We start from the raw sequence: 18802 nt of genomic DNA on the forward strand, positions 1-18802 counted from the left end.
CTTCAGGTGATCTTTTCTGACGAGTGTACGGAGGCAGAGGGGCGTCACTGGCACATGAAGCACTTCTCCTGTTTTGAATGTGAGATGGTGCTGGGGGGACAACGTTATATCATGAAGGAGGGTCGGCCATATTGCTGCGGCTGCTTTGAGTCTCTCTATGCCGAGTACTGCAAGGCCTGCGGGGAACACATTGGTAAGCCCTGACGATACGCATACAGACCACTGCTTCTGCCATTGTGAAAGAAATGGCAGAAACTAAACAGACAACCTAACAATTTACTATCAATGTTTTTTAGGCAGTGAGTGTGTTAGCAGGGCTCTATACAGTGACATTAACATTCCTTTACATTTTACTCACATATGTACCTAAATATTCTGCTGTGCAATCTGGATTTCTTTAATTTAGGAGATACAGTACACATTGCTTTAATACCTTAAATCTTTTTTATTGTTTGATTTACCTAAATGTCTTTGCGTGTGCCTATATCTCTCTCACCTTAGGCACACGTGCACCTTGTAAAAAAGGTCAGCGTAGCCCTGGTTAGTAATCCAATGCAGAATATCAAAACAAAATGTACCATGTAAATATTTCCAGCCAGTATGAATATGTTATATGACACATGCCTATGAGGAACTTGACAATGAGTCAGGGAATCACACCACAAAAGTGTTTCTCAAAATACAAACAAATATTTCCTCACATCTGTGCTAACCAAAGTCTTTCTCCTTTCCCGTAGGTGTGGACCATGCCCAGATGACGTACGACGGTCTCCACTGGCACGCCACCAAGGGTTGTTTCTGCTGTGCCCAGTGTAAGAGCTCTCTGCTGGGCTGTCCCTTTCTGCCCAAGCAGGGCCGGATCTACTGCTCCAAGGCCTGCAGTCTGGGAGAGGACGTCCACGCCTCAGACTCCTCCGACTCCGCCTTCCAGTCGACACGCTCCCGTGAGTCTCGCCGCAGCGTACGCATGGGCAAGAGCAGCCGCTCGGCTGACCAGTGCCGCCAGTCGCTCCTCTTCTCACCCTCCGTCAACTACAAGTTCCCCGGGTTTACCGGTAACCCAGACACCGACACGCTCACCAACAAGCTGGCCCACCTGGGTTTAACCAACGAGGAGTGCTTCTGGAGGGGGAGGGAGGACACCGAGGGCCCCGAGGACCGGGACGAGGAGGAGTGGGCTGAGCACGAGGACTACATGACCCAGCTGCTGCTCAAGTTCGGGGAGCACGGAGTCTTCAAGCAAGGTGAGGTGGTCGACTCCAGACCTCCAACCAATCTGTGGATGACCGAGGCTGAGGTCAAGATGAAACCGTGTGAGCCTCAGGGCTCTAGGGCTGAGACTGGAGGAGGAGGATGTGGAGGAGGGTCAGGCAGCCAGAGCCTGGCCAGTAAGAAGTACCAGACAGATATGTACTGGGCCCAGTCCCAGGACGGGCTGGGGGATTCGGCCTACGGTAGCCACCCTGGCCCGGCCAGCAGTAGGAAGCTCCAGGAGCTGGAGCATGGCGCTGTGAGCATCGGGGGTACCAGCTTCCAGAGGGAGGAGAAGCAGTGGTATGACAACTCTCTGGAGTGCATCACAGACAAGGTGAAACAGACAGATCAGAGTGTCAGGGACTCCATGGACTCACTGGCACTGTCCAACATCACGGGTAAGACATGTTACATCTCTATTAAAATAGCCTTTTAGTCCAGTACTAGGCTTGATCTGTCCTGGAAACCGGCCCTGAGAAATGTCCAGGTCTTGATCTGATTTGCATCCTAATGTTCAATGTTCTGTGATGGCAGAATGTTCTTTGAAACAGCACTGTGGTGAAAAGACAACTTGTACAAATACATGTCATTATCTCTCTCTCTCTGCCGCTCTTCTTCCAGGTGCCTCTGTAGATGGCGACAGTAAAGAGAGATCTCTGGTCTACTCCTTACAGAACTTCCAGGAACTCGAGGCTGAGAGAGACTGTGAGAACACAAGCAACATGGGAACTCTCAACTCCTCCATGTTACACCGCAGTGCCAATTCCCTGAAGAGCCTTACGTCTGAGCTGGAGCAGGAGGAGAGCGTACCAGAGGAAGAGGAGAAGGCCCCTCTTCCCTCTCCCCCCAAGCCTCCTCATGTCCCGGCGTTGAGACGGACTCGATCCCAGTCTCGACCCCAACAGGTGAAGTTCTCCCCAGACGTCGTGGACAACAGTCGCTATGGTGACCTGCAGGTGCGCCAGCCCCCGATGAGCGAGCGGACGCGGCGGCGAGCATACCACTTCGAGGAGCAGGACCAGGAGCTTGGTGACTCGGGTTCCGGCCGCTATCACCACCACCACAGGAGACGCCGCAGCCGCAAGTCACGCTCCGACAACGCTCTCCACCTGGTGCCCAAGGAGAGGGCCAATCGCATATACTTCAGAGAGGACCACAGAGGCCATGGGGGACATGGCTTCAGCTCAAAGGGGCCTCAGCAGCTGGCCTTCCTGCCCAACCAGCAGGGGTATGGCCAGTCCCAGCATCCCCACCGCCATCCCCACCAAGCCACCTCAGACTACAGACTCCAGCAAGGCCCAGCCATGGAGAGGTTCATGGGGTTGTGTGGGGACAGGGACGAGGATGACTGGTGCTCCACCTGCTCCTCTTCTTCCTCCGAGTCTGAGGAGGAAGGCTTTTTCCTGGGCCAGCCCATCCCCCAGACACACAGACACTACTATGATGGCCTGCCCAGCCCCAGCCACGTGGCAGGCCTGCCCTCCCTGCCATACGGAGCAGTCCCACGGACTATGTCCAAAAAGAAGAAGGGGCACAAGGGGAAGAACTGTATCATTTCATAAGACTGGATGTTTTACGGTCCCCTGTTGGTCTACTTTTAAATGATACTCTGTCTGCAACCCCCTTCTGAATCTCTTGTTGTTGCCACTATTGTGAATACAGAAATGGCCTGCTTGTTAAAACTGTCTTGCCAACTGGATGTAGTACATGTTAACATGGCACTGATCCTATTATTGAAATGCATTACAAAAAAAACAGACAGAGTTGAATAAACACATTTCAAAGCTGTCATCATAATTGCATTAGAAAAACAATTATGCAAATAACTCTGAACAAATATATTTATAAAAACACCATTTAGAGACTAACGGAAATTACTATTTAACAGTGCAGATAATGTATATATTGTAAAGTCTATTTTTTTTTTTTATAACCCTGAGTCAAATGTTTTTGTAGTGGAATGGCATTGAAAGACAAAACTGATAACAGTTATCAAAGAACCTTCTCTTTTCTTAACCAGGGTTTGAATTAAATATATGATATGCTGCCAGCAAAGGTATTCAGAGTGCAGTTTGACCCTGGGCCTGGTTTCCCAAAAGCTATTTCCTGGTTGCTAAAATTCAAATAGTTCCCCTAATTTCAGTTTGTGTGACAAAACAAGCAAGTATAGTACCATTTGGGGGGGCATGTTGCCTAGTGGTTAGAGTGTTGGGCCAGTAACCAAAAGGTTGCTGGATCAAAACCCTGAGCTGACAAGGTAAAAATCTGTCGTTCTGCCCCCTGAACAAGTCAGTTAACCCACTGTTACCCAGTAGGCCATCATTGTAAATAAGAATTTGTTCTTAACTGACATGCCTACTTAAATAAAGGATAAATAATAAAAACATCTAAACCGTTGTGAAATATATTTTCTGTACTAAACAAAGACACAAAAACAAAAATTAAGAATGGGAAGCATAGAAATAGCTCACATAGAACAGATCTACCACCTCTTAGACTTGCTTTCAATGAGAATGACAGATCTATAACTCACATTTCTGTGAATTTGGTCGGGTCACCCAAAATAAGTGACATATTCCAGCTTTTAGGCCCAGTTCACCGTTAGAACCTTCGTAGGCGCATCGTTAAATCTCCAAGCTCTTTCTCAAAACCATCTTTAACGTTGCACTTGAAAACGCTCTTAAGCTAACATGCTGACCACACCGCTCGCGTCGCAAAATAAAATGTAAACATACATGTTATTCAATCATTGAATCTGCATTGCCAAGCGCTAAAATAGAAGTCAGTTCTATTTGTGACGCTGAACACAGTGCAAGTCCTGCCTCTCCCATCTTCTCATTGGTTTATAGAAGCATATACCCACGTGCCATCTCCTCATTGGTTATATCCACGTGGGTGATTGAAAGATGAACCGAGGTCGGTCGGGCGTGGTAATACACCTTATTATGAAAGTTAGTTGCCAATCGCCATATAAAGACCAAAGAAGAAAAAGCCTGGAAGGAGGAGAGATGACTAGAAACGATTCGGTTGGCCGTTTTATGTGTGGATTAATTGTCGGAGCAGAGGACCTTGTGCATTTCAGGTAAAATAACCAAATGTTTATATCCCAGGACAAATTAGCTAGCAACAGCAAACTAGCTAGCTAAATTGCCATAAATGTTCATGCTTTTCAACCTGTCCCCAAATGTATATAATTGGTTCAGCTTGTTTTGATATTTCAACCTGCGTGTCGTGATCGCGTTTGGTGTGGTGGGGACAAAATACATTTTCGCACGATGGCGTGCGCGAGCCCGGTTTGGGGATGGCGAGCGCGGTTTGGGTACGGTGTTACGCCTGCTTCAGACCACTTGTAGAACAGCTAAGTGCATCAGCTGCTTTTTTGCCCTCCCGCGTCGTCACTTTATACACAGAAGATAAACATAAACCATTTGATTCTATCAGACCACCGATAACATCAGATCAAAGTTGACGACAAATACAATGTTGCCTAAGGTCTTTCCAATTGATACAATCGACATATAAAAACATTAAAATAAAAACCAGGATGACTGCATTAAAATATAAACAGTAGACTATAGGCATTTTTCAATCATATTTAAATACATTTCATGTTCGGTCAATTGAGTTCCAATTTGCTATTTGTACGCTACAGTCTAATTTGTCTCAATACATTTCATGATGTCAAATCAAATGTGTAGCCTAACATGGTGTGCCAAATCGGTGATAATGCATTTCTATTGGGTAAGCACCACATCAACATTTGCAGCCATAGGTGGTAATCACACTCTAGGAGCTGATCCGTCGTAAGTATTGTGAAATAATTCTAATGTTAAGGTAAGATTTGAATATAGAGAGCTGATCCGAGAGCAGCGTTCCTTTCTTTCGATCCCATCAGTATCAACACATACTCCCATCGATGCACTAAGTGACCGTTCTCTCTGCGTGGCGTTTTGGGAAACGCATGTTACATCTTCAACCGTTGTAGGAAAGATGCAGTTAAAAAAACACTTGTAAACCTAAATGTCATCGCTATCGGGAGACCGGGCACAGGATATTTCCACATGTGCTTTTTAATGCAGTTACAGCCCTGACAGGGCTTTCACATGTACTATATAGGGCCTGGTTGGGTTTAATATTTTATTTATGGGTCATATTGTATTGTAAACAGATCAGTCATCTGTATAAATGTAAAAACTGGAATATAAAAGGCTAAGATTGATGCAAATAATAATTGTAATAAAAAAATATATTACAAACGTAATGAGAATGTGATTTTATTCCATCCCAAAAAGCTGGTACAGAACTAGTACTGTATAAAGAAGGATTAGTGTAGAGCACCAGTTGTTATATCAATTTTATTACCAAATAGAAATAACTTCAGAACATATGACAGTAAATACACAAAAATATGCAAACTCTATGATTAGGTTGTTTACTGCTTGGTCAGAAAGCCAGTAGTAGTAGTGGATGACAGAGTAAAGAAATGACAGCTGGGCATTTAGAGTAACGACAGCAGAATTCTCTTTCCAAGTCTGAAATCTAGAACAGCATTGAAACAAGCCAATAAAATTAGAATGCGTCGTTTTTTTTTTTACATATTTTCTTCTATGACCTCCCCAAAGCAGTGGCGACCAACTGGTCTATCTCAAAGGCATTTCTTGTCAATCCCAAACATTTATGTAAAAAAAAAAAAGAAGAAAAAAAAAAAAAGATAAATCCTTGCGTTTGTATAATTTTTTTGTCTTGCGCTGTTGTCGGTAGGTGCACTTGATTCAGCTGCCCTGCATGCCGGGAAGGCGAAGTGTTCCAATTTTGAACCATTTCATTTGTCTGAAGGTACCAACTCTGCCTTCCCGGCGGGCCTGCAGAGCAAATGTAGTGCACTAAAGGCCTACCGCTGGCCGATTGGATGGCTCAGATTACCGTGTCTGCAGTAACGTAGCAGGCGTGAAGGAAAGCTACAGATACTGTGAGATTTCAAAACCATTAAGAAAGAGACTGAGAATGATGCGAGTCGAGATCCACCATCAACTGGATGACAGTGTCCTTTTTGGTCAGTGTCAGCGGAGGAAAGGGAGAGTAGAGGGATGTGGAGAGGCGGACTGCTGAGACTGACCATCAGATACAGGCACCATCAGCCCAGTAAAATTAAAAGCAAATTATTTAAATATGCTCACTTAGCTTCGACTCACAAGTAATACAACAACTGATCTATTACTGTGTGATCATATAGCTTACCTCAAATTTTGAAATATATATATTTTTAAATGGTCCGAACAACAATGCATTGGCAGGGAAATTAAAGCAAAGCCAATAAGCAGTGATAATGTATTGGGCCTATAGCTTACTGTACAAACCTCATTGCTACAGAACTGTTTTTAATTGGTTAATGTAGCACAGGTTAAGGTTTTTTAAGTCATATTTAGTAAACGTCTGAGTGGTAGATCTGGACTTGCATTTCGACTCAGAAAAGGTTGGTGAAAATAAAACACTTATTCTCAATTAAGCATGATTTCAATAAAATCAAGTAACTTCTTTTGTGACCAATTATTTTTAGGTAAAAATGTTACTTGAATGTGAATGGTTCTCTCTTATTGACACAGTATTGAGAGAATATCACACAGGGTTGCCTCCTCTCACAATGTCTATACCACCGGCCAAACCTCTGGTCCATCAATCCTGGCATGTAGTAAGGGATTTGTGGTTCCCCCTCATGTTGATGGTTGGGGCTTTATGACCTGGTCCAGCTCTATGATGAAGTGTCGGAGGTCGTCAAGGCAACGCTCCCTGATCTCAATCAGGTTGTCCTTCAGAGGGTTCTGAAGCATCTTCTCCAGACTGGGCTCCTTGATAACCAGCATCTTCACCACCGTGCCAAATGTCTCGCAGTCCTGCTTGTACCGCTGCACGCACACACACACACACACACACACACACACACACACACACACAAATCCCTACATTAGAAATGTAGCCTATACAAACCATTCAAACCATAGTCTGCTGTTCTAAAACACCTCACAGTCCTACATTAGCAATGTATACAAACCCTTCAGTGTGCACTGTTCTGAAACATAGTAGAAAAACATTATCCTAATAGGGAAATTGATTAATCACCATAGAATTAATAACATAAAGTACAAAGACAGTCATTGATTGCATAACAAACATACCACATTTATAAAGAAATATATATATTTAACCTTTAATTAACTAGGCAAGTCAGTCACATGAACCAGGAATAATGCACATTCAGAAGCAGGAGAAGCTAGCGTCACATTCATATAACTGAACAATGAAGTTGGACAATGTGCACTGACACCTTTGCTTCAAAGTGTGTTTAATAGCTGTAACACAAGTAGAGAACACTCAGGTTCAGACCTAGTCCTCGTTCCAACACTTTACTGTGAACTTAATGAACCCACATTTTCTGGCAAGTAGGTGTATTCAACGAAACAGGTGTGTGCAAGCATGTGTGTCCAACCTTCCATTGGAACAAAATGGAGTGAAGGTGTTATATTAGCAGTCTGTTAGCGGTTCAGTTCCTCCACATGGTAACTAACAGACTCATGTCCAGCAGGCAGCTCTGGTTTTACAGCCTGCCACACTAGAAAGGGCTGATAACCTCTATTAAGCCAGGGCTAGAGTCCCAACCAGATGCTAGCCCACTGGGCAGTAGGTCTGTATCACCTGGGGGGGGTTGTGTGTGTGTGTGTGTTTGATCCCTCCTGGAGGTCAGCACTCTAGCTAGGTCTGGAACGAGTGGTTTTCACACCAAATTGCCTTTTGAAGTGCCCTCACAAAGAGAGGGAGCAGTCTGGGACAAGGGTTCAGCTCTAGAGTTCAACTCCTATTGCCAAGCCTCCTCTGAAGTCCCCTAATAAGTGTCCCATGAAGTTCCCTATAAAAGTGTCCTATGAAGGAGGGCATCGAGAGCAGTCTGGGACAAGGGTTCAGCTAATATAATCCCGCCAAGCCCCCTATGCTCGCCCCACCTTAGTGGGACTTCAGAGCGAAACAAAAACCCTCCATGAAAGTTGGCTGGAGCTTGCTGGCGGCAGGCTAAGCTTTACTGTTGCTTTTAAAACCAATGAAACCTTCAGCCCACACCGTGTGAGCTTTTAACGCCAATGAAACCTTCAGCCCACACTGTGTGAGCTTTTAAAACCAATGAAACCTTCAGCCCACACTGTGTGAGCTTTTAAAACCAATGAAACCTTCAGCCCACACTGTGTGAGCTTTTAAAACCAATGAAATCTTCAGCCCACATTGTGTGAGCTTTTAAAACCAATGAAACCTTCAGCCCACACTGTGTGAGCTTTGAACGACGTCATCGTTGGCAATTGACTCCCTGAAAGAATTACAATAACTAAAACACTGGCTTAATTCAACATTATGGATATAGAAGTATTTCTAAGTCACTAAAGAAGTTACTGTATGTACGGTAGTTCCCCCCCAAAAAATGTATTAGTGGCAACTGTTCTTTCCAGTGGTAAAATATGTTTTATTGCAGGAATAGACTATAATGGCTTTGTCAGACAGTCTCATTCTCTGCGTCAATTTCACAAAACAGCAAGAGAGTCCTTTGACCTATTTCTCTCCAGTAGTGATCTAATTAAGTCCCAGGAAGCTTCGTTAAGAGGTAGGAAGGACTGTGTCATGTCATGTTCCATTTTGGAAACCTGGGCTGTAGTAGTCTTTTCTACTTTAGAATAGTTTAAGCAAAGAAAATGCTTAATTTTACAATGTAATCTTCTGACTGTGCAGGACAAAATATATCAAGTGAGTTGAAAGCCATAAAGAAGAGTTGTAGAGTGCAGAGAGGTCTAAGGACAGCTGCCTGTCAGATAATCTAGGTTGAGGAGGAAGTGGGTTTGACCCTAGTATAAATCAGGCCTTGTTGCAGGACACCTTCGGCTACGAGACCGTCCGCTACGAGCAAAGGGCATGTGTACATGTACGTGTGTTCAAGCAAAACCAGCGTATAGAGATTTACATAGATAACCTCCTAAAGCCAGTATTTATTTCAGGCTGTGATGGAAGTCTGCGTGACCTGGCGGTACGGTACAAATAAAGAAGAGGAGGATGTGATGTTTATGGTGCAGCTGTATCTCACAGGTTCAGAACAGAACCTCAAGACTAGAACCACTAAACTATGGCCACTAGCACAGGGCTGAGGGCTCTTAAGATGAGGGAGGACCATTGTTTTATGAGCACGGCCTTTTCTCTATTACAGCATATCGGATGAGTGTCATTCATATTCCATTCACCCAGCTCAATGTAACATCGATAGGTTTAGGCTAGCTACTATATGATACTCAAATTTTACCTATACCCATCATGGAGGTTGCTACAACCTAGTCAATGAATGAAAGTTTGACACATTCAATACCTCATTGCACAATCTTGCCTGCATCTAGGTGACCTAGAGTGTAATCATTAGTCCAACAGTTGCAAACAAGAGTTTCGATTGGACAAATTCAGGTATGTTCAGAAATGCTTTCAACAAAATCGCCGGAATGAATACACCCCTGATCACACGCAAACACAGTTCACTTTCATAGCAGCCAGATAGTTGTAGAATTCCTTCTGGCATCTACGTGCTCTTCTCCTCACCTTTTCCCCTCGCTTGTGGACTTCAGTGCACAACACATCCGTGACCCGACGGAAAAATCTAACCGCTACACACAGCCTACATCATTGTCACCATATTAGCTAACATCAAGTCAACAACATAGCTACTAGAACTACCGTGTTAGTAAACCCGCTACAATCATGCAGTACAGTGTACAGTTAGCAAGCAGTTTAGCAGTTACACCGACGGGCCCCCGGTGGCAATAAATTAATCAAACCAAAAGCTAACCTTGACTTGGAAGTGTTTGAGTGTTGGATAGCCAGTCAGCTAGGTAACATAGCATCCCTCTTTGTTTGAGCCGGGTGTTTGAGTAAGCTAAACTAACTAGCTGCATTTGCTAGAAAAGTGAAAAAATATGAAATATAGCTAGCTCTCTCTCACTACTGTAGTTTTGAAGAAATGTAATTTGTTCAAAACTGTTCAACTACGGTCTTTCTCTCGATTCAACTTCTCGCCACATTTTATGCACTGCAGTGCTAGCTAGCTGTAGCTTATGCTTTCCATACTAGATTAATTCTCTGATTACTTTGATTGGGTGGACAAGCCAGTTCATGCTTCAAGAGCTCTGATAGGACGACCTCCAACCTCCGGAAGTTGACATAATTACTGTAAGTCTATGGAAGGGGGTGAGAATGACGAGCCACCAAGATTTTGTATTGAAGTCAATGTACCCAGAGGAGGATGGACACTAGCTATCCTGTTACCTTACAGAGTGCTGCTGAGGCTACTGGTAGACCTTCATTGCAAAACTGTGTTTTAATCAATTATTTTGTGACGTGAATATATTTAGTATCATTTTATCTAAAAAGTAAGGCCAAATTCAATAGATCAAATATTTGTTTTCTTTCTTATCTATCTTAAGGGGTCCTAAAATTCAAAAAATAGAAACATCTAATAGCTAAATGATCGTTGGTATGACCATCTTAAAACAATTCCATATGTTAGCTTAGTAGAACAGGACAGAAGGTAGAAGGTTAATAGTAGGTTCTTAACACTACAACATGGCCACTAGCACAGGGCTGAGGGCTCAATGGCCAAACAGTAGGAGAGACTTCAGTTGGGTGGGCCAAGTCAAGGAGAGCCACAGTACTTTCAAAGGTCAGGGGAATAATAGTATGTCTAACCTGAAACAATGAGGATGAAAATAGGCCAAGACGCATGGGAAAGTTCACCCTATTATATAAAATAAAACAAATAGCCTAGCACACCAAGCGCATTTCAGATACACAGGGCGTATCCTAAGCACATATTCTAAGGTTTTGCTCATTAACTCAGTAGTCTAAACTGATCTTGTAGACTAGGACTTATATGGTATTGGTGATGCCACATTCAACTGGGAATTCCTACATAAGACCTGTCACACCTGCTACCACCTATTTGTATTTGAAGGGTCAACTGGGGCAAGCAAGGTAAGGACGGTTAAGTGAAATTATACACACTCCACCATACTCTCCTGAAAGAGACTAAATGAGGAGTCTCTTCTCTGCTGTATCTAGCTGCTAATTAAGAGTAAATTCAAATAAGTGCAGTTTGTGCCTCCAGCCTGAAAATGTCTCAAGGTCTCTCACGTTCTCTCTCTCTCCCCACCTTTCAGTCCATCCCATCGTTTTAACTCTCTCACTCAGTCTCTCCATTGCCCTGAAAATACCCTCTCAGCTCAGCTAGCTGCAGCATGCCGAGGCAGTTAACACAGCCAGTTATCTGCTCATTCCCGCATCCCTAACCCACATTGTGCAGGCCTGTAGGCTGCTCTCCGAACTAGAGCAGAACTGCAATGACCTGCAGAGGTGTGTTGCTGATGTAGATAAGATTATAGAACACATACGAGGGTTAGATTCTAGAGAGTCAATTCTACAAGATTCCAGAGTAAATCGGCACTCAAATTGAAAACGTTTACCCAAGAAAGGCATTAACCAAAGTGCTGCAGTATAGAGCCAAAACAACAACAAAATGGTCACTGTTCCAATATTTTTGGGGCTCACTGTAAGTGGTCTTATTTGTAAAACTAAATCAAACACATGCTCAGGACAAAGTACAACAAAACAAACAAATACTGTAAAAATGTCAGAAATATGACACTGACAGAAATACCCTGAATGTGGGAGATGTTAGCCTTCGAGACTGATGCTTCAGAGGCTCGGCACACTGCATGCAAACGGGTGACTCGGGGCACACACAGTATATGAACATCGTTTTGTCACAAAATGGGAGGCTCTTTGTAGTACATAGTCCTGCCGTTGTTGCTTTCGACAAGAGTTTTGTTCCACTCAAACACTGTGACGGAGCAAACAATTCATTGCCCAGCGGCAGGGGCGCTATACCACACTCGCTTGGTTCAAATGGAAGCAGGAAAATTTGTTTTTCTCCTTATTCTCTTCTGGCACAAAGTTGTTTCACAAAATAATTATGTCGTGGTTCCCAATCAACTTCAAAAATCACAACTTCAAGATTGCTCCAGCTTGGTTTAGCTTGGCATTAGACGGCTGCATCAAATAAGCTGACTATTTTGCATTGATAACCAAATATAAATATTTGTGACTGACAATAAACCAAACATAAGTGCAGTCTTAGAATTCCCCCCAAAATGGTATTATTTATAGAAATAATAACTACGTGATTGTAGGCTATTTTGAAAAGGTAAAAACAGATGTAGCCATGTGCTTTCTTCTCAGAGGAAAAATAGCATTCTATTTTCAGCTGATATGGAAGTGAATACATTCAAGCAGCACATTAAACTTCGATAATTTTGAAGGTTTCACTGGCAAGTAAAATGATATTTGCCAGGGCATATTATTTAATTATAAAGCTCGCTAGCAAGAGAAGAGAACAAGAACGTGATTCTTCTTTGCTTTTCACCACAAATGCGAAGACAACAAGACAACCTCCGCTGTCGTCCCCTTGTGAATGTTGCTATTTGTGATTCTAGCAACGCATGGAACGGCAAGGTATCATGTGACCAAAAGGTCTGACTCTGCCCAGGCTCACTCCCACACATAACATGACCCATGTGATCTCAGGATCAGCCTTTAATGTCTGTAGGCTGTGTAGCCCATCATGTCACCCGTAGCCACCGGTTCCCATAATGACAGTGTTGGACTGACACCAACCACAGGGAAGAGAGACAAAACTACACGTGTGGCCAACTTCCTCTTTAAACAACTTTCGTCTCCTGGTCAGAAGGAACCTTTCTACTTTATTCAGTTTCTACTTTATTCTGAAACAGTTTGATCAAATAGGGAAACAATGAATACAGGCTGAATTTAGGATACATTTGATCACCATACCGTGCTATGAGTAACTTGTTATTTTACCTTCAGAGAGGGTAAGCTCATTTGTGAAGGAGAGAAAATTGTGTTCCAGGTTTGAAGATGCATAAAGAAACAAGTAACATGAACGTGACAAAAGGAATGTTGTCACATCTCACAGTACCCACCAGTTAGGTAAGGGTGCTGTCGAGCGGCTAGATGTTCTTTACCATTAGATTTGCCACCAATGCTCCTTATAGGACAACATCACTGCACTCTATACTCCTCTGTAAACTGGTCATCTCTGTATACCCATCACAAGACCCACTGGTGGATGCTTATTTATAAAACCCTCTTAGGCCTCACTCCACCCTATCTGAGATATCTACTGCAGCCCTCATCCTCCACATACAACACCCGTTCTGCCAGTCACATTCTGTTAAAAGGTCCCCAAAGCACACACATCCCTGGGTCGCTCCACTTTTCAGTTCGTTGCAGCAAGCAACTGTAACGAGCTGCAACAATCACTCAAACTGGACAGTTTTATCTCCATCTCTTCATTCATAAGACTCAATCATGAACACTCTTACTGACAGTTGTGGCTGCTTCGCGTGATTACCTTCTTGCCCTTTGTGCTGTGGTCTGTGCCCAATAATGTTTTGTGCTGCTACTATGTTGTGCTGCTGCCATGCTGTGTTGCTGCTGCCATGCTGTGTTGCTGCTGCCATGCTGTGTTGCTGCTGCCTTGCTGTGTTGCTGCTGCCTTGCTGTGTTGCTGCTGCCTTGCTGTGTTGCTGCTGCCTTGCTGTGTTGCTGCTGCCTTGCTGTGTTGCTGCTGCCTTGCTGCGATGCTGCTGCCTTGCTGTGTTGCTGCCATGCTGTGTTGCTGCCATGCTGTGTTGCTGCCATGCTGTGTTGCTGCCATGCTGTGTTGCTGCCATGCTGTGTTGCTGCCATGCTGTGTTGTTATCTTTTGGTCTCTATGTAGTGTTGTGGTGTCATTTGTCATGAAGTGTGTTTTGCCGTATATTTGTATTATTTCTTTTAATCCCAGCCCCGTCCCCGCAGGAGGCCTTTTGGTAGGCCGTCATTGTAAATAAGAATTTGTTCTTAACCGACTTGCCTGTTTAAATAAAAGGTTCAATAAATCAAATTAAAACTGTTAACACCAGTCTGATTAAAAAAGGTTTTTCCCCAAACTACAGTGTGTGTTGACACTGATTACATTTTCACTTCATTAGGTTCCTATATACAATCCTCTAATCTACACGCTTTGAAGCTTCAAAAAAGTATGCGTGAGAATGAGATTTATTTTTTTTTTTTTTTTAAAGGCCTTGTGATGAACAATTAACTCAAAATGAATTATTTCCCTTGACATTACTGCAGCTTCAAAAAAACGTTCTTAATTCTGTATGTGTGTGAGGAAGAGCGTCATGGCGTATTAATAACAATACAGAGTACTTAGGGAGTAGCGTTTCCTCAAACTTTACTCTGAACACAGAACAGAAGCGGTCTCTTGTTACTTCACAAAACAGGAAGTTTTAACCTGCACCTGTGTGTGTGTGTGTGTGTGTGTGTGTGTGTGTGTGTGTGTGTGTGTGTCTTTCCTCCCTACCTCCCAGCGGTGGGAGCCAGGGGCCGATCTCCAGACCTGATACTGGAGGTAGGGCCACACAGGATGGGTTGAGAAGCCAGGGCTGAGGGCTTCAGAGTGGAGAAGTAAGGAGGTGAAGGGGGACATTTGGAGCAGACGTGGAGGTCTGGATTATAAGGGTACGTGTGTTTGCTTGCTTGTGTGTCTGTATGTATGCATGTACAGTGCCTTCGGAAAGTATTCAAACCCCTTTACTTGTTCAACATTTTGTTACGTTACAGACTTATTCTAAAATGGATTTTAAAAATCCTCAGCAATTTACACAAAATAAATAAAGACAAAGTGAAAAACAGGTTTTTAGACATTTTTTGCAAATGTATAAACAACTACTTACTTACAGAAGTATTCAGACCCTTTGCTATGAGACTCGAAATTGAGCTCAGGTGCATCCTGTTTCCATTGATCATCCTTGAGATGTTTCTACAACTTGATTGGAGTCCACCTGTGGTAAATTCAATAGATTGGACATGATTTGGAAAGGCACACACCTGTCTATATAAGGTCCCACAGTTGACAGTGCAAGTCAGGGCAAAAAAACAATCATGAGGTCGAAGGAACTGTCCGAGACAGGATTGTATCGAGGCACAGATCTGGGGAAGGGTACCAAAATAATTCTGCAGCATTGAAGGTCCCCAAGAACACAGTGGCCACCGTCATTCTTAAGTGGAAGGAGTTAGAAACCACCAAGACTCTTCCTAGAGCTGGCCACCTGCCAAACTGAGCAATCGGGGGAGAAGGGTCTTGGTCAGGGAGGTGACCAAGAGCCTGATGGTGCCTCTGACAGAGCTCTAGAGTTCATCTGTGGAGATGGGAGAACCTTCCAGAAGGACAACCATCATTGCAGCACTCCACTTATCAGGCCTTTATGGTAGAGTGGCCAGACGGAAGCCACTCCTCAGTAGAAGGCACATGACAGCCCGCTTGGAGTTTGCCTTAAGGCATCTAAAAACTCTCAGACCATGAGAAACAATATTCTCTGGTCTGATGAAACCAAGATTGAACTCTTTGGCCTGAATGCCAAGCGTCACGTCTGGAGGAAACCTGGCACCACCCCTATGGTGAAGCATGATGGTGGCAGCATCATGCTGTGGGGATGTTTTTCAGCGGCAGGGACTGGGAGACTGGTCAGGATCGAGGCAAAGATGAACGGAGCAAAGTACAGAGAGATCCTTGAGGAAAACCTGCTCCAGAGCACTCAGGACCTTAAACTGGGGCAAAAGTTCACCTTCCAACAGGACAACAACCCTAAGCACACAGCCAAGAAAACGCAGGAGTGGCTTCAGGAAAAGTCTCTAATTGTCATTGAGTGGCCCAGCCAGAGCCTGGACTTGAACCTGATCGAACATCTCTAGAAAGACTTGAAGATAGCTGTGCAGCATCGCTCCCCATCCAACCTGACAGAGGTTGAGGGGATCTGCAGAGAAGAATGGGAGAAACTACCCAAATACATGTGTGCCAAGCTTGTATTGTCATACCCAAGAAGACTCGAGGCTGTGATCGCTGCCAAAGGTGCTTCAATAAAGGACTGAGTAAAGGGTTTTAATACTAACATAAATGTAATTCGTTATTTTATGTCTAAATAACTGTTTTTCCTTTGTTATTATGGGGTATTGTGTGTAGATTGATGAGGGGGAAAAAATGATTTAATCAATTTTAGAATACGGCTCTGACGTAACAAAATGTGAAAAAAGTCAAAGGGCCTGAATACTTTCTGAAGGCACTGTATGCACGTAAGCGTAACGGATACAGACTTGGGGGTTTTGTCTGTAGAGGCAGAGAGGCAGGCTGGCAGAGAGGCAGGCTGGCAGAGAGGCAGGCTGGCAGAGAGAGGTCCTGAGTTAATAAGGGAAGTGGAGTAATGAGTGGATGTAATGACTGGGGGGCCTGATACACAGAGGACATTATTAAAACAGCCACGTAATCAGCCTGGGCTGACTGCAGACCAGACTGGAGCAGCAGAAAGGGAATAGGGCTCCATTTGGGACACAGCCTCCATCTCAGGGACTAATAGGGGAGAAATGTATATGTTTAGGTTACAGTGACAGAAATGATGAATGGAGGGACTCTTCAGAAAATAACTGCCAGCCACTTTGGTTTTGATATTCAAATTCAGCTGAATAGTTTCTCTGATACTTCATCTAGTTTCTCTAACCAAAAAGTTAATAGTAGTTGTAAAAACATGCTTAAAAAAAATCTGTGGAAAATATGTAAGCTAAAGCTTAAAAGTGTAGCACCATCAATGAAATATAGGCTTATGAGATCAAGGATTGTCAACTGCTAGGTTGTTACCTGACTGATTTGATTGTATTTTTTAATTTCTGCTAATGTAACACAGGAGCATTTCAAGAGAAAGTTACTGGATCTTAGCATAAATAAATGTATTGGTTTTCTCATTTGCTTTCCTAGCCTGTAATCAGCCACATATTACGTAAGTCAGTACCCTGCTTTAGCCTATAAGAACATCTACCCGACTGACCCCACTGAGTATACAAATCATTGGGAGTCTATTTCTAGTCCTCATCCCTCACTGCAAATGTGCTCATTCAACAGCCTCCTCTGAAGCTCAGGACAGGATACAGGGATGAGTGCTCGTGGCTCAGGGCTGGTAAGAGGGGTGGTAGAAGGTAAATAAACATCTATGGACTGGAGCCATCACACTAAATCAGTGTAGGTCTGAATCTCATGCCAGCTCCAACCCCATCCTAAGTCAAAGCACCAGCCACGACTCGATTCCAAACCCTATCCCCAGCCCCCGTCTGCCCCGATCTATCCCCAGTCTCAGCTCCAGTCGCATCTCTATCCCCAGCCTTAGCCCTATACTCCAGCCCTTTCCCCAGCCTCATCCATCCCTGTTAGGTCTGGTGAGTACGCCTTGGTGTTCCACACAGATGTTACAAGCCGGTGCCTCTAACCACAACTGCTGCTGTGACCTGGTTGAGAAAGGGCAGGGTAAGCGTTTGTGTGTTATCTGTGCTTAAGAGTGTGTGCATGTGTGTGTTCACATAATACCAAAAGAAGTACCCACACCGTGGGTGGCCTGCCTGAACACTGCAGGGCCATTCCTGCCCTGGTTTAACAGGAACAGATAAGTGGTAGTGTAATGCAGTGTGTCTGTGAATTGAGGGAGGCCTGGGCAGGCACACTGAGAAGTCCTTTCTGCCAACTCATCCTCCTCCTCCCTCTCTCGCTCAAATGAAAACGTCATGTTCCTGAGACACCATATACATGCAATAGGGTTTCAGAGAGCCATTAATCCAAATGGAGGAAAGGTTTAGGGCTAGGACTAGAGATAGTGACACTACCACACAGCTAGCAGAGTATTAGCTAGCAGAGTAGCAGAGTATTAGCTAGCAGAGTAACAGAGTATTAGCTAGCAGAGTAGCAGAGTATTAGCTGCCAGAGTAGCATAGTAGTATCTGGCAGAGAAGCAGAGTATTATCTGGCAGAGTAGCAGAGTATTATCTGGCAGAGTAGCAGAGTATTAGCTAGCAGAGTATTAGCTAGTAGAGTATTAGCTGGCAGAGTAGCAAAGTATTAGCTGGCAGAGTAGCAAAGTATTAGCTGGCAGAGTAGCAGAGTATTATCTGGCAGAGTAGCAGAGTATTATCTGGCAGAGTAGCAGAGTATTATCTGGCAGAGTAGCAGAGTATTATCTGGCAGAGTAGCAGAGTATTATCTGGCAGAGTAGCAGAGTATTAGCTAGCAGAGTATTAGCTAGCAGAGTATTAGCTAGCAGAGTATTAGCTAGCAGAGTATTAGCTAGCAGAGTATTAGCTAGCAGAGTATTAGCTGGCAGAGTATTAGCTACCAGAGTATTAGCTAGCAGAGTATTAGCTAGCAGAGTAGCAGAGTATTAGCTAGAAGAGTAGAAGATTATTAGCTAGCAGAGTAGCAGAGTATTAGCTAGCAGAATAGCAGATTATTAGCTAGCAGAGTAGCAGAGTATTAGCTAGCAGAGTAGCAGCTAGCAGAGTAGCAGAGTATTAGCTAGCAGAGTAGCAGAGTATTAGCTAG

The 18802-nt window shown here is 43.9% G+C and overlaps 2 protein-coding genes across 3 annotated transcripts in view; one reads left to right on the top strand and one right to left on the bottom strand.

Annotated features, from left to right (window-relative positions):
* Nucleotides 1–3406, top strand: LOC123724588 (prickle-like protein 1; the record flags this gene model as incomplete). Its single annotated transcript, XM_045688757.1, has 3 exons — nt 1–193; nt 738–1652; nt 1876–3406. Coding segments are annotated over 3 exons (2049 nt in total), but the record flags the coding sequence as incomplete, so codon positions are not given.
* A 2106-nt stretch (nt 3407–5512) lies between these two features.
* Nucleotides 5513–18802, bottom strand: part of LOC106561633 (uncharacterized) — a 32595-nt gene continuing 19305 nt past the window's right edge. For both annotated transcript variants that reach the window (XM_045688467.1, XM_045688466.1), the window contains one exon: nt 5513–7157. In XM_045688467.1, the coding sequence (XP_045544423.1) occupies nt 6966–7157 (192 nt within the window). In that variant the 3' untranslated portion in view covers nt 5513–6965. The remainder of the gene's footprint in view (nt 7158–18802) is intronic.

This window comes from Salmo salar, chromosome ssa10, assembly GCF_905237065.1.
Source record: "Salmo salar chromosome ssa10, Ssal_v3.1, whole genome shotgun sequence".
NCBI lineage: Eukaryota > Metazoa > Chordata > Actinopteri > Salmoniformes > Salmonidae > Salmo > Salmo salar.